Below are 17,740 nucleotides of genomic sequence, written 5' to 3'. Positions count from 1 at the left end.
GTGCATGAGCTGTATCCTGTTTCCTGAAGTCAATCACCAGCTCCTTAGTTTTACTAACGTTGAGAGACAGGTTGTTGTCCGGGCACCACTCTGCCAGGAGCCTCACCTCCTCTCTGTAGGCCATCTCATTCTTGTTGGTGATCAGACCCACAATGGTGGTATCGTCAGCAAACTTTATGACGGTGTTGGAGCTGTACCTGGCCACGCGGTCACCTGTGAACAAGGAATACAGCACCGGGCTCAGGACTCTTCCCTGTGAAGTGCCATTGTTGAGGGTCAGTGGGGAGGAGATATTTCTGCCAATCCGCACAAACTGGGGTCTGTCGGTAAGGAAATCCAGAATCCTGTTGCACAATCTGTCACTCAGCCCCAGACCTACTAGTTTGTGGATCAGCTCGGTTGGGATGACAGCGTTTAATCCCGAGCTATAGTCCACAAATAGTAGCCTTGCATACCAGTTTTTATTGTCCAGGTGAGCCAGAGTGGTGTGAAGTGTGTGTGATATGGCTTCTTCAGTGTATCTGTTGTGGCAGTAGGCAAACTGCAGTGGGTCCAAAGTGTCTGGGATGGTGTCTTGAATGTGTCCCAGCACCAGCTTCTCAAAGCATTTCATTGCAATGGCGGTCAGTGCCACTGGGCGATAGTCATTAAGGCAGCTCACTTTGTTTTTATTAGGAATGGGGATAATGGTGGTGTTTTTGAAGCAGGTGGGTACAGCTGAGCTTTTTAAGGAAGTTTTAAATATGTCAGTGAAGACAGCAGCCAGTTGCTCACTGCATGTTTTTAAAACTCGCCCTGGAATTCCGTCCGGACCGGCAGCTTTGCGGATGTTGACTCGGCTAAAAGTTTTTTTCACTTGTGCCACAGAGACCGTGACATTTAACAAGAAAAGAAGGAAGTCTGTCCATCCTCAGGCTCATGTGCCCTGCCCACGAGCCCACAAACCGCTGTAGACACGCCATGTTTTGATGCACTTCGCAAAGTAGCACCCGTTTGTTATTACGAACCATTGTATATACAGTGGGGGGTGCGGTGGCACAGTGGGTTGGACCACAGTCCTGCTCTCCGGTGGGTCTGGGGTTCGAGTCCTGCTTGGGGTGCCTTGCGATGGACTGGCGTCCCGTCCTGGGTGTGTCCCCTCCCCCTCCGGCCTTACGCCCTGAGTTGCCGGGTTAGGCTCCGGTTCCCCGTGACCCCGTATGGGACAAGCGGTTCTGAAAATGTGTGTGTGTATATACAGTAACTTAAATTTTTTATTTAATAGGATTAATTTTGAAGTTTTCAGTTGATTGTTACTTAAGGGTGACAAAAAAAATCAACTTCTGGTCAGTAAGGGGGTGGTTTGTAATTATGGGTTGTATGTAAGTTGACGTTCGTAACTCGGGGACTACCTATAGTAATAGCATATGTTGTCCTCTATGTCACACCATGGTCCAGGAGAAACGCTGTTTCACTCTGATGTATCTTCTAAACATCTTGTGGAAGTGACAGTAAAGTGGACTTTGAAGCTTTTATTAATTGTGACCTGGTGGTAAAAATGACTTTGGATTTGCGAACACATCGAGTTATGAACATACCCCTGCCCTGAATTTTGTTCATAAATTGATGTGCCAATTTATTCTTTTTTTACTCATTACAAACTGCTATGACAGCCATTTGGTATTCGTAAATTGACCAAAACAAAATGCTAAATTATTATTCATACTTCTCCACATATGTGAAATCACATCCTGCTCTAATAATAATAAGTCTTTACAATAAACTCTATATTTCTGAATTTAGTACACTCTATATAAATCCACAGTCATTGTACACTGATATTACATAATTAAGCAAAAATCAAATTTTCTTCAAAGGGAATTGTGGTGTGTATTATTTGACTTTAAAAAAATGTGTAACCAGTTAAATATATGCAATCAATTACCTATCAACAATTATTCGGATACTGGGTGTTTCTTTATGGTTTAAAATCAAATGGTAATCATCACAGTGATCTAAATTCAGAGAGCATGTGACCTTTGATACCTTTAAACCTAAAAACTTTAACTAGTTCTACCTAACTGTGTAAAAACTATTTTGTATACTATTTAGTCTTCATTTGACTGAAGTCATACTGTTTATTTATTAAATTAAAAATAAACATTTGAAATTTTCCATGGTTTATAAACGCAAACATTTAATTTCTAAGCAGCTCATAAAGAAGAAGATGAAAATACAAAGGTCAAGTTTGGAAAACTTTAGCCAACATTCCTGCTAACTCTTACGTAAACTTTCCCTAACTCCTCTGTAAATAGCCCAGACTATCTCAAATCTGAATTCAGCCTTCCAATGAATATATAGGATACTGACACGCCCCCGCGTGGGAGCCAATCAGGCATGCGGACCAATCACCATGCGCCTCGAGTAGTCCATTCGGCTCGCAGACAAACTAAAATATGTCAAGCAGAGACGGCCTTTTTGAGTGAGGAAAACACAATTGATATTTGTTCAGTTTTTCGTTCGCTTATAATTGCCGGTACTTGTTACGTAATTGTTTGATTACACGTAAGAAATCACTTAACACATAAAAAACACTTGAGACGTGCCGCAAAATAAATACATCACGCCGTGATTCACGGTTAAGTGGACAATAAAGTTAGTATGGAAATGAACTATTATTCCAATAGTAATCTGGTGAATTGTTAAATGTTTTACCTGAAACTTGACCACCGGCACTCACGTACGCTTTAGTTCGACACACTCAACATGGCGGAATATCGGGTCCGTTCCACGTTTCCCTTCCTCCAATAGGATTTGACTTCACTGCCTCTTAGAGACGTCGGTCTTCTGTCAGCAGGGGCTGTGAAAGAAGCGCCTGATCAAAGAGCTTATTTACCTAAAAACGGGTACTGAAAAAGCTTTTCCCCCCTCTTCTAATTCTCTGAGTTATTTTTCGAGTTTTTGTGAAAGTGAGTGATTTAGGATTCGTGCATATAATAATGCATACTACTTACGTAATCCGTGACTTCGCGTGAAAGCAGTGAGTGAGTGAGTTGGGACACCTCTGAGTCTGTGTCCTCCACTCTCTCTCGTTACTTATAATTTGATGATGAGTTACCAGATAAAACAGTAACACGTGTATGCTGTACTCTTCCAAATTCTGGAACGCGGAGAAAGAGACTGTGCTGTGTGTGTGAGCCGTCAGAGCTCAGTGCAAACAGGGACAGGAGGAGACTGAGAAGAGGGCAGAACAGTCACAGACAGTGTCATGTGAAATATGTGTTGAGTTTTGAGGTATCTGAACGCCTATAGCCTATATAGTATAGTATTATAGTGTAGTATAGGAGTATAGACTATGTCAAGTCATGTCTGCCTCTGTGTGTCTGTCTGTCCCTCCCTCCTCAGAGTTAGTGCACACATGGCTTTACGGAGCGCCGCAGTCCGCCTCTTTCTCAGCCCTCGCAGATGTGCCCTGTCCTCCGCAGTGAGAGCTCAGGGGACAGCAGCGACTGTCCGCACGGGTGCGTGATGCTCATACGGTACCCACTGACACCCGAACACGTCCACCTTATAGCCCACACCTCTCTCAAGTTTTTTTTTCATGCATCTAGAGTCAGATTTCTCTTTCCGCAGATGCCAAGAAAGGGAGCGAGAAGGAAACAGCCAAAGCACGTATGTTTCATCTCTGCATGTTCATCGTAGAAGTGTTGTGCTCCTTTTTAAGCAATGGTACTGAGTCCCCTGTGGTGTCTGCCTTTCCCGACGTCCTGTGACAAACTGCAGCCAAGGTCCGGTTTAACTGGCTCGATGCCCTGGATTTAGAAGGGCAGCTCACCGAGGAGGAGGTGATGATCCGAGACTCCTTCCGCACGTACTGTCAGGAAAAGCTCATGCCGCGCATCCTGATGGCCAACAGGAATGAGGGTGAGCACATGCGTTGTGATCGTGTCGCTTAGTTGCTGGGTAAGTCGCTCAATGATTATGGGTTTTAGTGTGACCAGTATGCTTTGTACTTCACTGAAAACGACCCCGAGACCCACGCCATGGCATCATGGACTGTCTGCTTAAGTTTTCTAGTATAATCTCAGGTGTTCTGTTGTTCTTCCAGGTTCAAAGCCACTGCTTTAGGACTTACACTTGCTTTTGAGTTGTCAACAGTATGTGATCTAGAAAACCGCGGTGCATGTTTCCCATAATTTAAATAAAAACTACCGGAAAGTTGGTGCGAAAAGTCAAATGCTTAGTGTCCACAAGCTAAATGTTGTCTGCAATGAGAATAATCTTGTTTTAAAATACCCAAAGCCTAAAATAGAATATAGAAAATCTTTCATAAAACCTGAAAGCCCAAGTTTGAAAGAACTAACGGTGTTTCTTTTTCCACAGTGTTCCACCGTGAGATTGTGTCAGAGATGGGGGAACTGGGAGTTTTAGGCTCCACTATTAAAGGTGAACTAATACATATCATGTATATTGTTTGACTAACATGCTGCGTTAGATAACTAGACAATACAATGAATGATGTCATTGTTTTTCCTGTCCTATAACTTTTTTCTCATCCACTCTGCTTTGTTGCTTTCATTAGTTCTAAACCCTATTTTTCACCTTATGCTTTTCCTTACTCTCTCTTGCCTCCACTAGGGTATGGCTGTGCAGGCGCAAGCTACGTGGCTTACGGCCTAATCGCAAGGGAGGTGGAGAGGGTAGACAGCGGCTACCGCTCTGTCATGAGTGTGCAGTCCTCCCTAGTTATGCACCCCATCAATGCATATGGTACACAGGAGCAGAAGGAAAAGTACCTGCCGAAACTGGGTAAGGAGGCATTAGTCACCAGTTCAGTTGATCACTTTCGTCTGTGGCTGAACTGACCTGTTCCGGTGTGCAGTCTTTTTAAACTGTTTTTTTTACTCTGTTGTACTGTTCAGGACTGCAGTTTGTGTCACCAAGTTTCTTGCAAAAAGTCTCTAAATCCACACTTTAATCTATGAGAAATGGATTTTTATGGATGAAGTAGAATTAAACTGTGTGCATTTCCTTATTCTGTGTGATTACAGCAAAGACAATGTTGAAGTGATCAAAGGTTTTTTTCTAACATGTCAAAAAGAAGTACTGATACATTGACATAAATGTGGGGGGTGCGGCAGCACAGCTGGTTTGGCCAGGGCCTGCTCTGTGGTGGGTCTGGGGTTCGAGTCTTGCTTGGGGTGCCTTGCGGCGTACTGGGGTCTTGTTCAGGGTACATCCCTTGCGCCCTGTGTTGTTGGGTTAGGCTCCGGTTCACTGTGACCCCACTTGGGACAAGCGGTTGAAGACATTGTGTGTGAGAAATGTTTTTTTTAAACATGTTATCCCATGTACCTTTTTGGCCTAAGCACGGGGAGAGATTCTTGGCTGCTTTGGGCTGACAGAACCAAATCATGGCAGTGATCCAGGTAGCATGGAGACCCGGGCCAAATACAATCCCTCCAGTCACTCCTTCACCCTTACGGGCTCCAAGACATGGTAAGTTAAGCAATTACTAGTAGATCTGGAAAAACAAAGCATCTTTATTGACTGTTTCAGGTCCATTTTATGAGTCACCATTCAGCAGTCTGTCATTTTAACCCACCAGAAAAAGAGTATTTCAAGTGGTATATAGAAAAGTAGACTTGATTTTAGTTAACATGAGTAACTGAGTTATGTGAAATTGACAAGGTCAACTCTTGCCTGTGTTTATCGATAGAGTATGCCTAATGAAGAATGCACTGCCGGACGTTGAGCAATTAGAGAGCTCTCGTTGTTGTTGTCCGGTCCCAGGATCACCAACTCCCCAGTGGCAGATATCTGTGTGGTGTGGGCCAAGTGTGACGACGGCAAGGTGCGCGGCTTCATCCTGGAGCGCGGTATGAAGGGCCTGAGTACTCCAAAGATCGAGGGCAAGTTCTCCCTACGGGCCTCCCCAACAGGCATGATTGTGATGGACGATGTAGAAGTCCCAGAGGAGAATATGCTGCCATATGCCTCTGGACTTGCTGTAAGTGTACCTTTTTTTTGTACACTTTGTGTTATGCTGTTAATTGTATTATTAAATGATTAGGCATGTATGACCAGAATCTCTGCCAATCCACCAGGGCCCCTTTGGCTGTCTGAACAACGCCCGTTACGGCATTGCCTGGGGTGCACTTGGGGCCGCTGAGTTCTGCTTTCATACGGCCCGTCAGTACACACTGGACAGGTAAAGAGCAAAGGAACACCGTTTCTACAAACGGAGACAGTGTTGCATTTTCACACAGCACTGTGCTGAGTGTTGGGTCTCTCTTTGATGCATCAGGATCCAGTTCGGAGTCCCTCTGGCCAGGAACCAGCTCATGCAGAAGAAGATGGCAGACATGCTGACTGAGATTACTGTTGGGCTGCAGTCCTGTCTCCAGCTGGGCAGACTTATGGACAAAAAGACGTAAGCTCTCTGTACATGTGTTCTGGCAGATGTGGTGCAGTTTAAGGATGGTAGCACAGTGGCCTCCATGCTGTAAAATCAGCTTTTGGTGACTCTTAAAGAAGAAACACTCACATCTACACCACCCCCACTTACATTTGAAAATTTAAAAGACCAATGTATGTATGGTAGGTAAGCATGATCTCTAGTTACCACTAAGCTAGAAGAATAAATAATGGAGACAAACAAGGTGACGCTCTCTTACATCAGTGTAGACCAGGGAAGTAAGAATTTCTGAAGAAAAGGCACGGAAAAACGCATCAGATTAAAGGTTCCATCACTGAAAACTGACTCCAGAATTTTTTTCAGGTGGCAGTGTCCATGTAACATCTGAGCCACTACACCAGTCACTGGCTTAGTTTATGTTCCATTAAAGCTGGAGTTATTACTGGAAGTCATTTGTCAGAAATACAGCACTTTCAGCGTCGGCTGGGCTGGAGAAGGTGGTCAACCTCTGTCTTGTTTGTCCGATTTGCAGAGCAGCCCCGGAGATGATCTCTATGCTCAAGAGAAACAGCTGCGGCAAAGCTCTGGACATTGCCCGGCAAGCACGGGACATGCTTGGTGGTAATGGCATTGCAGACGAGTACCACATCATCCGTCACGTCATGAACCTGGAGGCTGTCAATACGTACGAAGGTGAGTGGAGGATCGTGAGGACGATGGTGTGTGACTGTCAGCGAGGGTTTTCTAAGAGAAGTGAGCATAGGAAATGTACTGTGCAGAAAGAATCATAAGTGAAAGACTGTAATTCACAAAAAGTATAAACAGGGATTAGGCAAAAAAAAAAGTATTGACTAGCAAAAATTTAGGATTCAGATGTAGGATGCCGATTAAATTGATACACAATGCATACACACTGTGCCACCAGCAGAGGACAGTAGAATTACATCTAATGCTGCTTCAAGTATTTGAGCAACATTATGTACTGCGTTTGCCTCATTTTTCCTTTTAGTAGAATAAATAAATAAATAAATTGCCAGTAACTGGCAAAGACTGTTCATATGTCATTTACCCATTTCAGCTTTAGAACATAGATTGTGATTACTGCTAATATCAAAATTCTTCACTCTCTGTAACCTGCTTTACAAGGATAAACTTTCCATTTAGTAACAATGTTGTCTTTACTTTTTTACAGGGACACATGACATCCATGCCTTAATTTTAGGCAGAGCTATCACTGGACTACAGTCATTCACAGTGGAGAAGTAGACGTTATATGAAGATGAGAATGGCATTACCACCTGCTCATTAACAGGAGATCAGTATCAAATTCCTTAGTGCTACTGCATTAAAAACAAATTCTGGGAAGTTAATTTTTCAGTTTATTGGCAGTAATTTTGTTCACACTATGCTGAATAGAATGATTTTAGCGTAAAGTCATTTAAAGAGAATACAAATTAAGAATGAGCAAGTTTGCATGAACATATGTTTTTGGATTCTCATATTACTACTTTGTTGGCAATAATGCTTGCCCCCCCCCCCAAAAAATGCTGTCATACTGGAAAAATATTACATTTAAATGGTAAACTTAAATTTTTAAACATTTTTCTTCAAAACATGCCCAATTCTGCTTTTGGTTGAGTCAAAATGTATAATAAATGCTGTTTGCACTTTACATTAGTATTTCTCAGCTACACACATCCCATATTAAAATAATAGTCTGGTGATACAAATTTGGAGTAAATTAACTCACTTTGTAGCATTTCTGTTTTCAGCCATTACATATAGGTGATGGGTTGAAATATTTCTATACTATATTTATATTTTGAAATGGATCTGGATTGTATGCTTGGTTGTGTGACGTGGAATGTTTAAATATTCACATTCTTGCAAAGCACCTCAGTATATTTTGAGGAAAAAAATTTTAATGGAAAAATACATTGTCGTCTGAACTCTTTTGAAAGACATCTGTTGTGACAAGTTAAAGTTACACAGGAGCTGTGTTTAAGTTCATTTTTCAATAAGCATATTTGTAAGTCCTGTTATACGCAAGTTGTTATTCTTTAAAACAAACGATCTTTAAGCTATAATTATGGTACAGTAATAATGGAAGCGATAAAGGTTCTGTCACTGTGCTGGAGCCTGGTGCAACCCTCTACTGATAGCCGCCAGCGTCAGGCTGGCATTCTGCAGTTCGGTGTTGAGCTGAGTGCTCCTGTCCAGCACCTCTGAGAGTTCCATCAGACTCATCTCCATTACACGGCTGTTCTCCTCATACCTGCTGAACATCTGTTCTCGCACATTCTGGCAGACCTCGCTCACCTGGCGAGACAAGCGCTCCACTTCGCTTAAATAAACTTTTTAAATGATTCAGTTATAATATGCAGATCGCATACTATGGAAATGCTTGCTTTGCAACAGCTGTCAGTAACCTCATTTGTTGACATTTAAGGACTTGAACTGATATTCCACATTATAAGAATTATTACAGTTTCAAATACACACTGGGCAACAATGTTCAGCTAGAAATGTAAGTTGTTGCTGTTTTTAAATTTTAGTATTTATGATTTCCTAAAGTGGAAGGTTACCTTCTTCATTAACTTTTCCTGGAAATTATTCAGAATTTCCTGGTCCACTGCACGATTTTCATTTATCTTTTCTATCAAGTCCTGAGCTTTTTTCCCTATCTCGTCTATTTTGGAACTGAGAGTGGAGAAATAAACTGAGTTCTCAGTTTGAAGTTCACAGGACTGACTTTTGCTGGAGATGCTGATGCCGGAATCATCACTTTGAAAGAAACAAAACATTTACACGTATTCATTTAGCAGATGCTTTTCTCCAAAGTGACGCACATCTGAGAAAAATACAATACTGTACGCGCATTACATCAACAGAAAGGGAAAAAATTAGGCAGCCCTCAGGATGTCTCCACCGTGCACAGCAAACACATCATAAACATATCATAACCTCTGAAAGCTGAAAATGTTTAAGGATACTTGCTTTTTACTGGGAAGCCCTGAGCACTAATCATGTGTTTCAGTAAGAAGCTCATAAGTGCTGAAAACTGATCCCTTTCCTCTCACCTTGTTTGGTGCTGCAGGCTTTCGCTCAGGTTCAAAAACGAGGAGATCTCCCCTGTTGAGTGGAGGTCAGAGTCCAGCCCTTCCACGGCCTCCTAGGAAGAGTGGGGAACAAATCTCATTATTCATTTGTACATGTGGAAGAAGACACGTGAGAGAACAGGAACCATCACAAACAAAACTATATAGAAAATGCTAATATGTCCAATAGGTATTATGAGAAATGGTGAATGACACTGAAAAGGTTTTTAAAGCTGTGTGTACTGTGTACTGTATGAAAGTGTAAGGGCGCACCGGCCCAGTGCTGTGAGCGCTGGCTGCGGCCTCGGACTGAGGGCTGGAACCCATGTTCTCCAGGAAAAACTGCTCCATGGCCAGGTGTTCACTTCAGGTATGTATTTGCTGGGGGTCCCCGGAATCCTTCGACGACCTGCAGCCAACATGCACTTGAGAAAACGCCTCACGACGTTATGTGACCGAGACGCTTCACTTAACCAAAGTCACAAACCGGCTCACAGTGAGTGACTCAAAAACAATATATTCACTGCGGATTCCTTGTCTTTTAAAGACTTTTTAAAAATGGAATTAAAGATTTAATCGACATAATTATAAAGAATAGTGTTAAAAAACCGCTGGAAAATTTTCCTCAGGAAGTCGTGTCGAAGAACTTAAGTCTTAAGTTATTGCATTTCATATACGGATCTTACCCGTAAATACCTTATTACTACCTTAACACGCAATATTCGCGAATTCACACGTTAAAATTTTGTAAAGCCACAGAGATATTACAGGCGCGTTCAAATACGTGTCCGCTTTCCGCCCTCCGGACCAACGGCCGCGCTATGGTAAGAGAGGCGAACCGCCGCCGGACTCAGCGCGCGCGCCGCTCCTTCCGCGCGCCGGAATGTGAATCGCGCGCGGTTCGGCAGCGTTGGAGGGAACGCGACAGACCTGCAATGTGAAACCTGTCGCTAGTGGCCCGCTGGACGTGGGACGCTGAGGTCACATAAAATGAGGACACATCTACAAAAAAAAAAATAAATAAAACTCACTGCTTAATGGTACTGTGCCTTCTGAATTCAACATGCATTTACGGATTAAGATTATAATCTCACAATACAGATAGCTATCCCCACAATACATCACAGAGTATTTCCAGGTAATACTATTATTAATAAATGTTATAAAAAGCTATCTGTCCCTGGAGCAAAGGCCTTATGAAATAAACAGCAGAATAACTTCTCTGAACAAAAAACAGTGCGGGAAAACAGGACTGCTTCTAGAAATGTAACTGATATGAATTTATTGAAATCATACTGTAATTTTAAATTTTATCATTTCTAATTTCCTGTGTGGGGGGTGCGGTGGCGCAGTGGGTTTGACCGGGTCCTGCTCTCCGGTGGGTCTGGGGTTCGAGTCCCACTTGGGGTGCCTTGCGAGGGACTGGCGTCCTGTCCTGGGTGTGTCCCCTCCCCCTCCAGCCTTTCGCCTTGTGTTGCCAGGTTAGGCTCCGGCTCCCCGCGACCCAAAAATGGGACAAGCAGTTTCAGATGATGTGTGATGCGTGTGTGTTTAATTTTCTGTACACAGATATACTGCCAAATCCATGATTGTTGCCCGGGATACATGTGATGCCGTCTCGACTACAGCTAACTGTAATACAAATCAACACCTGACCCATTAAACCAATGACTTTGTAAAGATTGCTTTAACAAAAATTTCCACCTCTTTTTTTTCCTGCAAAGGCTGGAAACATCTCAAAAATGTAGTATGATTGCAGATTAATGACACAATTCAACACTCAACGATCCCAGACTTGGCTGATGTGACCGAGAGAGATGAGAGAGAATCAAAGTCAAACCAGGAGCAGGATTTCATGTAAATGATCAACCTAAAATAGATGACAGGGGATGTGGGGAGCAGGAAAAAAAAATGGGAGCAGTTTGCATAAGAACCCCTGAGGAACAAACACCTTGTACCTTTTTAAGTCTGAAATTAAATCCAAACTCTATTAGCAAGCTAATGAATAGAAATGAGCATTTATAAAAAGCCCTTAAAAACCATAACAAAAACATACGCGCCATCATCTGTTGAGGTAGGAATTATCACCTTCTTTTAGTGCACCTTTTTGTTATAAACGAGCAGGAAATTCATGTTGTATGCTGCCCTTTAGATTATACCATGATTCATTGTTTACAGCCAAGCCTTTATGTTATGTACCATCTGCTAAAATAATACAGTGGGAGGATGATTATCTTCTTTGATAAAATCATGCTTAAATAAATTATTCAGAAAAATACACTGAAGCTATTTCAAACTGATATTTGTGAATTTCCCTTCCTACTAATAGATACTGTTATCATTGTTTTTCATATTTCTTTCAGAGGTGGATTTGGATCTGTGAATTTGTGCAATGAAAGCAACATCATATTATCGTTTCTCAAAGGCAATTGATGCTGGTGACTTTGCACAGTCTCTCGAAGGGTAAGGCATTGCTGTGCGTGATATTATATTCCATTGAGCCCATTGCCAACACTGGATACAAGGCTCCTTGTCTGGGTCATTGTCAATAGTGATGAGTTCTGGTGCCCCCCCCCACTGTAATCCGACACATTGCCCTTGCTGTTATTAATTGTGAGGAAGGGAGAGTATTGTCGTCCTTCCACATCCTTGACACCTATATCTTAAGACTCAAGCATTCAAATGCACAATAAATTTACTATATATATTTAGCTGGATTTATCCAGTTTACACAATAGTGCTAAAATTCATCAAACATCAAAATATGTGTACATCGAAAATATAGTTTTGTTTCCGACTTTGTTAAACTGGACTTGAATAAATGTCTGATAAATCCAACTTTAATTCCTATTTTTCCATTTCTTTTTTTGGTTCTCTCCAGACTCATCTACTGTCTTATGTCTCTCTTCCATTCTTCATCTAAGAGCCAATGACTGCTTTCCCTCCCCTGAACAAAAATAGAACATAGGCTATAAGTAGTCACAGTCATCAGTGCCACCGAGTCAAACCTGACCCGTAGCAACTATCCGTATGATTCTCAAGGCAAGGAAGGAACAGAAGTGGGTCGTCAGGTCTTTCCTCCACATGTCGGGGGAAGCACACGTAGGGGACAAACATGGAAATGCCACACACCCCAAGCAGGACTCGGAACCCCAGACCCACCAAACAGCAAGGCACTGGTCAAACCCGCTGCGTTACCACATCCCCCAAGTAGTCATAGTACCTGAACTTGATTACAAGAAGAAATTTGATCACTGCCCCACTTCCTGCTCATTTAGCATTACAAATTGCACCACATTTGCAAATCAGTTATCTGAAGGAAAGATCACACAATGTGCACACATTTATATTGCTGATGGTGAGCTACCTACCAGGAAACCAGGAATACAGTACTGGGAACAGAGAGCGCAACATCGATTGTATTGTCTTAAAAGAGCAAACAGCTCAAGGAAAGGGAGAGGCAAACTAGCATACAGGGAAGCAGACTAAGAAAGAGAGTAAAGTACAGATTTTTGATAGTTCTTACAAAATACACTGATTTTAATATTTTAATCTCATTTAATAAATATTATATGCTCCAGAACTGACTAACATTTACAATGTATTACATTTACAACTATTGTTGTTTGCTGATGATATATCACATTGTGCACTGAATTTTCCAGAAGTGTGTAAGAAACGGAGAGGAGGAAGCCTAATCACAACAACAAAAATATAACACAAAGAGTGGGTGGGTGGGTGCGCGCGCACAGACACACACACACACACACACACACACACACACACACACACACACACACACACAATTAGAGGTTACCATAGTTCATGGAGATTAGTTTTTGAAACGGAGGGAATAAGAAAGACAGACAAAAGACTACCGCAGTCAGGGAAGAACCCTTTTTAGATTCCCAAGGGGAAAACTACTGAACATTAAGAGCTCATGTTTGATTTCAGCAGTCTGATGAGTTAATCTGAGTTTTCATTCGGTGTGATTGGGCTTTAAATCCACCAGAGGCTGGGGCATGATATACATTATGAAGTGCATAAAACCAGTGCTCAGTGCTCTCTGGCCTCTTGGCTGTCTGCATCTGCTGTGGAAATGAAACATTATGAAATAGACAAATCCCATGCCTGCTCGACTTTACTGTTATGCAAGATCATAGTTTTTTGCCTTTTAATTTTTTATTATCTTTAATCTATGTGAGCTATGCAAACAGAATTTAATAAAAATAACATAACCCAAACCCTAGGGTACACAGATTCTCCCATAAAAAATATAGGCACACGGGCATATAAAATCTCAACATGGAAAATAAAGAGATGGGACAACCAGCAGAGAACTCTTATCATAGTTATTACATAAGATGCTCCTGTAGATAGGTGTTGTTTCAAAAATAATATCTGTAACAGAGCAGGCCTCCAGTAGTACAATTTATTATTTTTCAAAGCAGAAGAGGCAACATTGAAATTATTCATAATGTATACATTTGCATTGAAAATGTCAATTAAAAATCTGGCCCGGGAGTAAAAGTGACTATGCGTTTTGAAGTAAACTAAAAGAAAACGGAACAGGACATTAGGAAAGCTCCGGGAAGCTGGTCCCCCTACAAACAGCAGAAATGAGAAAGGAAAAAAATAAAACATGATTCACGGAATTCAAAAGGAACGAGGGACTGAAAGCAGAGCAGCAAAAAACAAAGGGGTGCGCGGAGGAGACTTTTTTTGAATATTTTCTTGAAATAACCAATAGGGAGGCCAGACTGGTTAAGGGGCGGAGCCTGAGTACAAACGAAATTAGCGTAGGATTCACTAGATGCAGAAGAAACGGCGAGGCGCTCAGCGGTGCGGTGCTGCGCGCTCTGATGGACTGACAGCTGCACCCTCACTTTTGTAGGTATATCTGTCGCCTCACTGTGAATTATCAGATATTATTTGGGAAATTCTGCCATCTCTTACAGTAAGCCGCCTTTTGAAATGGATTTAAAAAAATTTAACTGATGTTTCCTTGACGTAATTGTATTGTGCGATTAAATTTGTTGCTGGTTGAAACTAACTTGATGCAATATTTGGCAAGAGTCTTGATTGGCACAATTTTACCCAAGCCTTGGGCTTGGTACGATTTTACACCTGGAGGTGTATATGTCTTCCAGTGTGTTATGGATTATATTTCGTTCTTGTTGTTTTATTGCGTGTTAAAATGTAGAGCAGTTGCAAAAACCGAAGGAGATGTTTGTCACCATAATAAAGCACGTGATTTTTTTTTTTTTTTTTTTTTTTTTTTTAAATCAATGCATTAATACATTGTCATGCCTCATGTTTTAGGAAGCAAAAACTCTGGAAAAGCAGTGAGAGGACAAAGTGGAGAAAAACAAAACCTTTGAAATGAATAACTTCAAAACTCGGACTTGACAGAACATTAAAATTAAAAAAAAAAAAGAAAAACACCCACTCACACAGACAAGGGGAAACCAGAAAAATAAGGAGAACATTTTCCAGCTTGATCCAGGAATCCTCACTTTGTCACAATGAATTTATCGACCAATGTAACCACTTTAAACTTGACGGGAGGGGCCGGCCACTCTTACCAGTACTCCTTCCCCGAGGAAGAGCCCCTCTTCAAGGACTACAGGCCCCCACCAAGAGAACTGATCCCGCTACCCAAAGCGGTGCTCTACCTGCTCATGGCTGCGTTGGTGGTGGTGGCAGTAGCCTATGCCATCGTGGGACATCTCATCAAGGACCTCGCCAGAGACATTGCAGGTCAGTTGCAGTGAAAACAATGCCAATGCAACAAATTTCATTGGTACAAAACTGACGTGGGTAGCTTTCCCTCTGGTGTACCATATAATTCAGGAATTTATAAGTCCGCTCAAAACCTTAAAAACTGCACTCAGTAACATCCACCCGGTTAATGATTCTGGCAGTATATACATCTCGTAACCTTCCGCGTGCCCTTTTTATCCGATTCTACTGCAAAGACACTCAGTAAGATGGTCACACATATTAAAAAAAAAAATTTCTGTTGCCTTAGATCATAAGTTTTTGAAGAAGATTGACGACTTACCGTAACCTGAAGTATGTTGACCTACTGACTTAGAATTCAGTCAATTTTGGGCACCGATGGCTTTTCTGTCTTGACTTAATTGCAGACTGTGTGCTGGGGCCCGATGAGGACGATCCTGAGAAGGTGACGGACCTGAGGTGCAACAGTCCGGTCCAGGTGCCAGCAATACTCCCCCACTCACACAGCAACGCCTTCCACGTGTGGGACCAAGATGATGTGGTCATCCCACTGTCTCCAGAGGAGAGCCCACAGACGAGCCCTCTGCTGCTGGCAGCCATTCCCTACATCCCATCATTTTTCCCCACTCACGGCACACCAGTTTCCACTGGGACAGCCCCTGGGAGTCCTGGGCTCACTCAGTCACTGCCTCGTGACATCTAGGACCTGAATTAACCTGCGCACGCTCATGTTCATTTTTCTGCTCAAGACTCTCAGTTGGATTATAACACTGGTCATCTAACTGGACTCCTATTACGAAATCAAAACATGGAATTTTTTTTTTCCAGTCCCTATTGGATGGAGTAAAGATTCTCAAGGCTAACATTGCAGTTATACTTGATCGACAGAGCAGAATGAAAAAGTGTATTCTGAATTTTGTGCTAGCGATGAATAAAATTGTATGTAAAATGTTCTGTTTCTTTGTCCTTTTTAAATGGTTTGCACTTGTTATGGTGATTAATAAAATACATTTTGCTTAGTCTGAGCCATGTGTCAGTCAATGGTCTTTCTGAACAGAGCAGTAACAAGAGTTAAAGGTCACATGTGGCAGCAAGCCATCTTCTATGGATACGAAAGTTTCAAGGCTTGGATTCACCTTTCAAACAAAGGCAATGTAGACCTTGTATCTGTTAAAAGTTTGAAAGAGTAACCCAAAAAAAAAAAACCAAACCAGTCTTATGGCAGAAGTAATTATAAAGAAATCTAAAGGCAGCAGTTGTATGCTTCCATGGCTGTATCCCTGTGAATAAAAAAAGATGCTTATAAACTAGATGTGTCATTGTCATTTTTCAAAAAAATTTTAAACACCTACAGCAGTTTTTGTGATGACCATGTGAAAAATTTGAAGATGCAAGGCATCACGTGTGACATAGTAATGTTTTCAAAGGGTAAAATAAATTTCATAATTATACCTTTTTGTGTTCTGATGTGCAAATTAATTTTAAAGTTGAAAGGTGACAATGAAAATACAATACAGCATTTCTAAACTAAAATGGAAAAATGTCTCAACTAAAGTTTTGGGCAATCATTCAAACATGGTACAATGACTGTATATTTTGTTTTCCTTTTTTAATACTTAAGATGTGTGGCTAATGTTGAGGTTTCAGTTTAGAGGAATCCAGTTAACACAAAAAGATTTGATTGAATTTGCACTGGTTTGGGATGGTCTGAAGTTATTTTTAGATGTCCAAGGACTAGCTTAGTGAAGGACTTAAGCAGTTGCTGTAATTCATTTAGCAAAGCACTAAGGTTAAAGGTTTGGCACAATGTTTACCGCTCGCCCACAACAGCCCATCCATTCAAATCCAAAAGGATTATTTGCATACTTGCATTAACAGAAGAAGCAGCATCATGCAGACAACATTCCTAAACTTTCAAGTTGTCTTCACAACTGTCCCCAAAACCACAAACCAAATTACACTGACGGGATCCTAATAAGACAGTGAGAAAATATTCAAACATTACCAAACACGTGTTACATACTAAAAGACTTTTGTAAACATTGCGCTGTTTGCACTGTTCCAGCTTCTCCCAGAACATAAAAAATTACCTATAAAACAACATGAAGTCCAACAAAACCAGAACACTGTACACTGTAACCTACATTGTTTCATTAGTAGGGTTCCTGGACCATTGTCATTTTCCTGCATTAAGTAGCACTTAACTAGAGGTCTTGGATTCTTTTCTAAAATAGATTTCAGACCTGAATTAATCCCGTCTTTCACGCAGTGTATCCTGTTATGTCAGACAAACCTTTTAAACTTCCCACTCCCTTACATCAGATTTTCACTCCTTGGAAAAGCTGCATGCTGCCCACTGCATTTTGCCAATATGTTTATTTTGATTTTTTGACTCTTTCATGATGTGTGCTCCACACCACGGTCCACAGTTCATGTGGGAAAAGCCAGTTCCTGGAAGTGGGGGGATTACGTGGGAGATTACGTGTAAGTCAACTCTAACACT

At 41.6% G+C, this 17,740-nt stretch overlaps 2 protein-coding genes across 3 annotated transcripts; one reads left to right on the top strand and one right to left on the bottom strand.

Annotated features, from left to right (window-relative positions):
• The first annotated feature begins 2,808 nt into the window (after positions 1-2,808).
• On the top strand, positions 2,809-7,975 carry gcdhb (glutaryl-CoA dehydrogenase b). Of its 2 annotated transcripts, none has more exons than XM_018738386.2 (12): positions 2,809-2,885; positions 3,385-3,500; positions 3,613-3,651; positions 3,763-3,903; positions 4,363-4,425; positions 4,618-4,788; positions 5,349-5,478; positions 5,773-5,989; positions 6,087-6,190; positions 6,287-6,412; positions 6,930-7,090; positions 7,590-7,974. In XM_018738386.2, exons 2-12 carry the CDS (start codon positions 3,398-3,400, stop codon positions 7,661-7,663), a joined length of 1,329 nt encoding a protein of 442 aa, XP_018593902.1. In that variant the 5' UTR covers positions 2,809-2,885; positions 3,385-3,397; the 3' UTR covers positions 7,664-7,974. The 2 variants fall into 2 exon arrangements, with proteins under 2 accessions (XP_018593902.1, XP_029105853.1); XM_029250020.1 differs by having other exon boundaries at positions 2,876-2,948; positions 7,590-7,975.
• A 372-nt stretch (positions 7,976-8,347) lies between these two features.
• Positions 8,348-10,107, bottom strand: syce2 (synaptonemal complex central element protein 2). Its single transcript, XM_018738384.1, has 4 exons — positions 9,769-10,107; positions 9,478-9,569; positions 8,983-9,181; positions 8,348-8,716 (listed from the first exon to the last, which is right to left on the bottom strand). The coding sequence occupies exons 1-4, from the start codon at positions 9,844-9,846 to the stop codon at positions 8,522-8,524; spliced, it is 564 nt and encodes a 187-aa protein (XP_018593900.1). The 5' UTR covers positions 9,847-10,107; the 3' UTR covers positions 8,348-8,521.
• Between the last annotated feature and the right edge of the window lie 7,633 nt (positions 10,108-17,740).

This window comes from Scleropages formosus, chromosome 3 (genome assembly GCF_900964775.1).
Source record: "Scleropages formosus chromosome 3, fSclFor1.1, whole genome shotgun sequence".
NCBI classification, from domain to species: Eukaryota; Metazoa; Chordata; class Actinopteri; order Osteoglossiformes; family Osteoglossidae; genus Scleropages; species Scleropages formosus.
The sequence above is the reverse complement of the archived record's forward strand: the minus strand, read 5'-3'. Positions and strand labels throughout refer to the sequence as shown.

Coding starts and splice junctions, on each gene's coding strand:
- gcdhb (XM_029250020.1), top strand. CDS start 3,398: ATGGCTTTACGGAGCGCCGCAGTCCGCCTCTTTCTCAGCCCTCGCAGA. Junction 4,426..4,617: donor TTTAGGCTCCACTATTAAAG/GTGAACTAATAC, acceptor TGCCTCCACTAG/GGTATGGCTGTGCAGGCGCA. Junction 5,990..6,086: donor CATATGCCTCTGGACTTGCT/GTAAGTGTACCT, acceptor CCAATCCACCAG/GGCCCCTTTGGCTGTCTGAA.
- syce2 (XM_018738384.1), bottom strand. CDS start 9,846: ATGGAGCAGTTTTTCCTGGAGAACATGGGTTCCAGCCCTCAGTCCGAG. Junction 9,570..9,768: donor GCGCTCACAGCACTGGGCCG/GTGCGCCCTTAC, acceptor CACTCTTCCTAG/GAGGCCGTGGAAGGGCTGGA. Junction 8,717..8,982: donor AGGAAAAGTTAATGAAGAAG/GTAACCTTCCAC, acceptor TTGTCTCGCCAG/GTGAGCGAGGTCTGCCAGAA.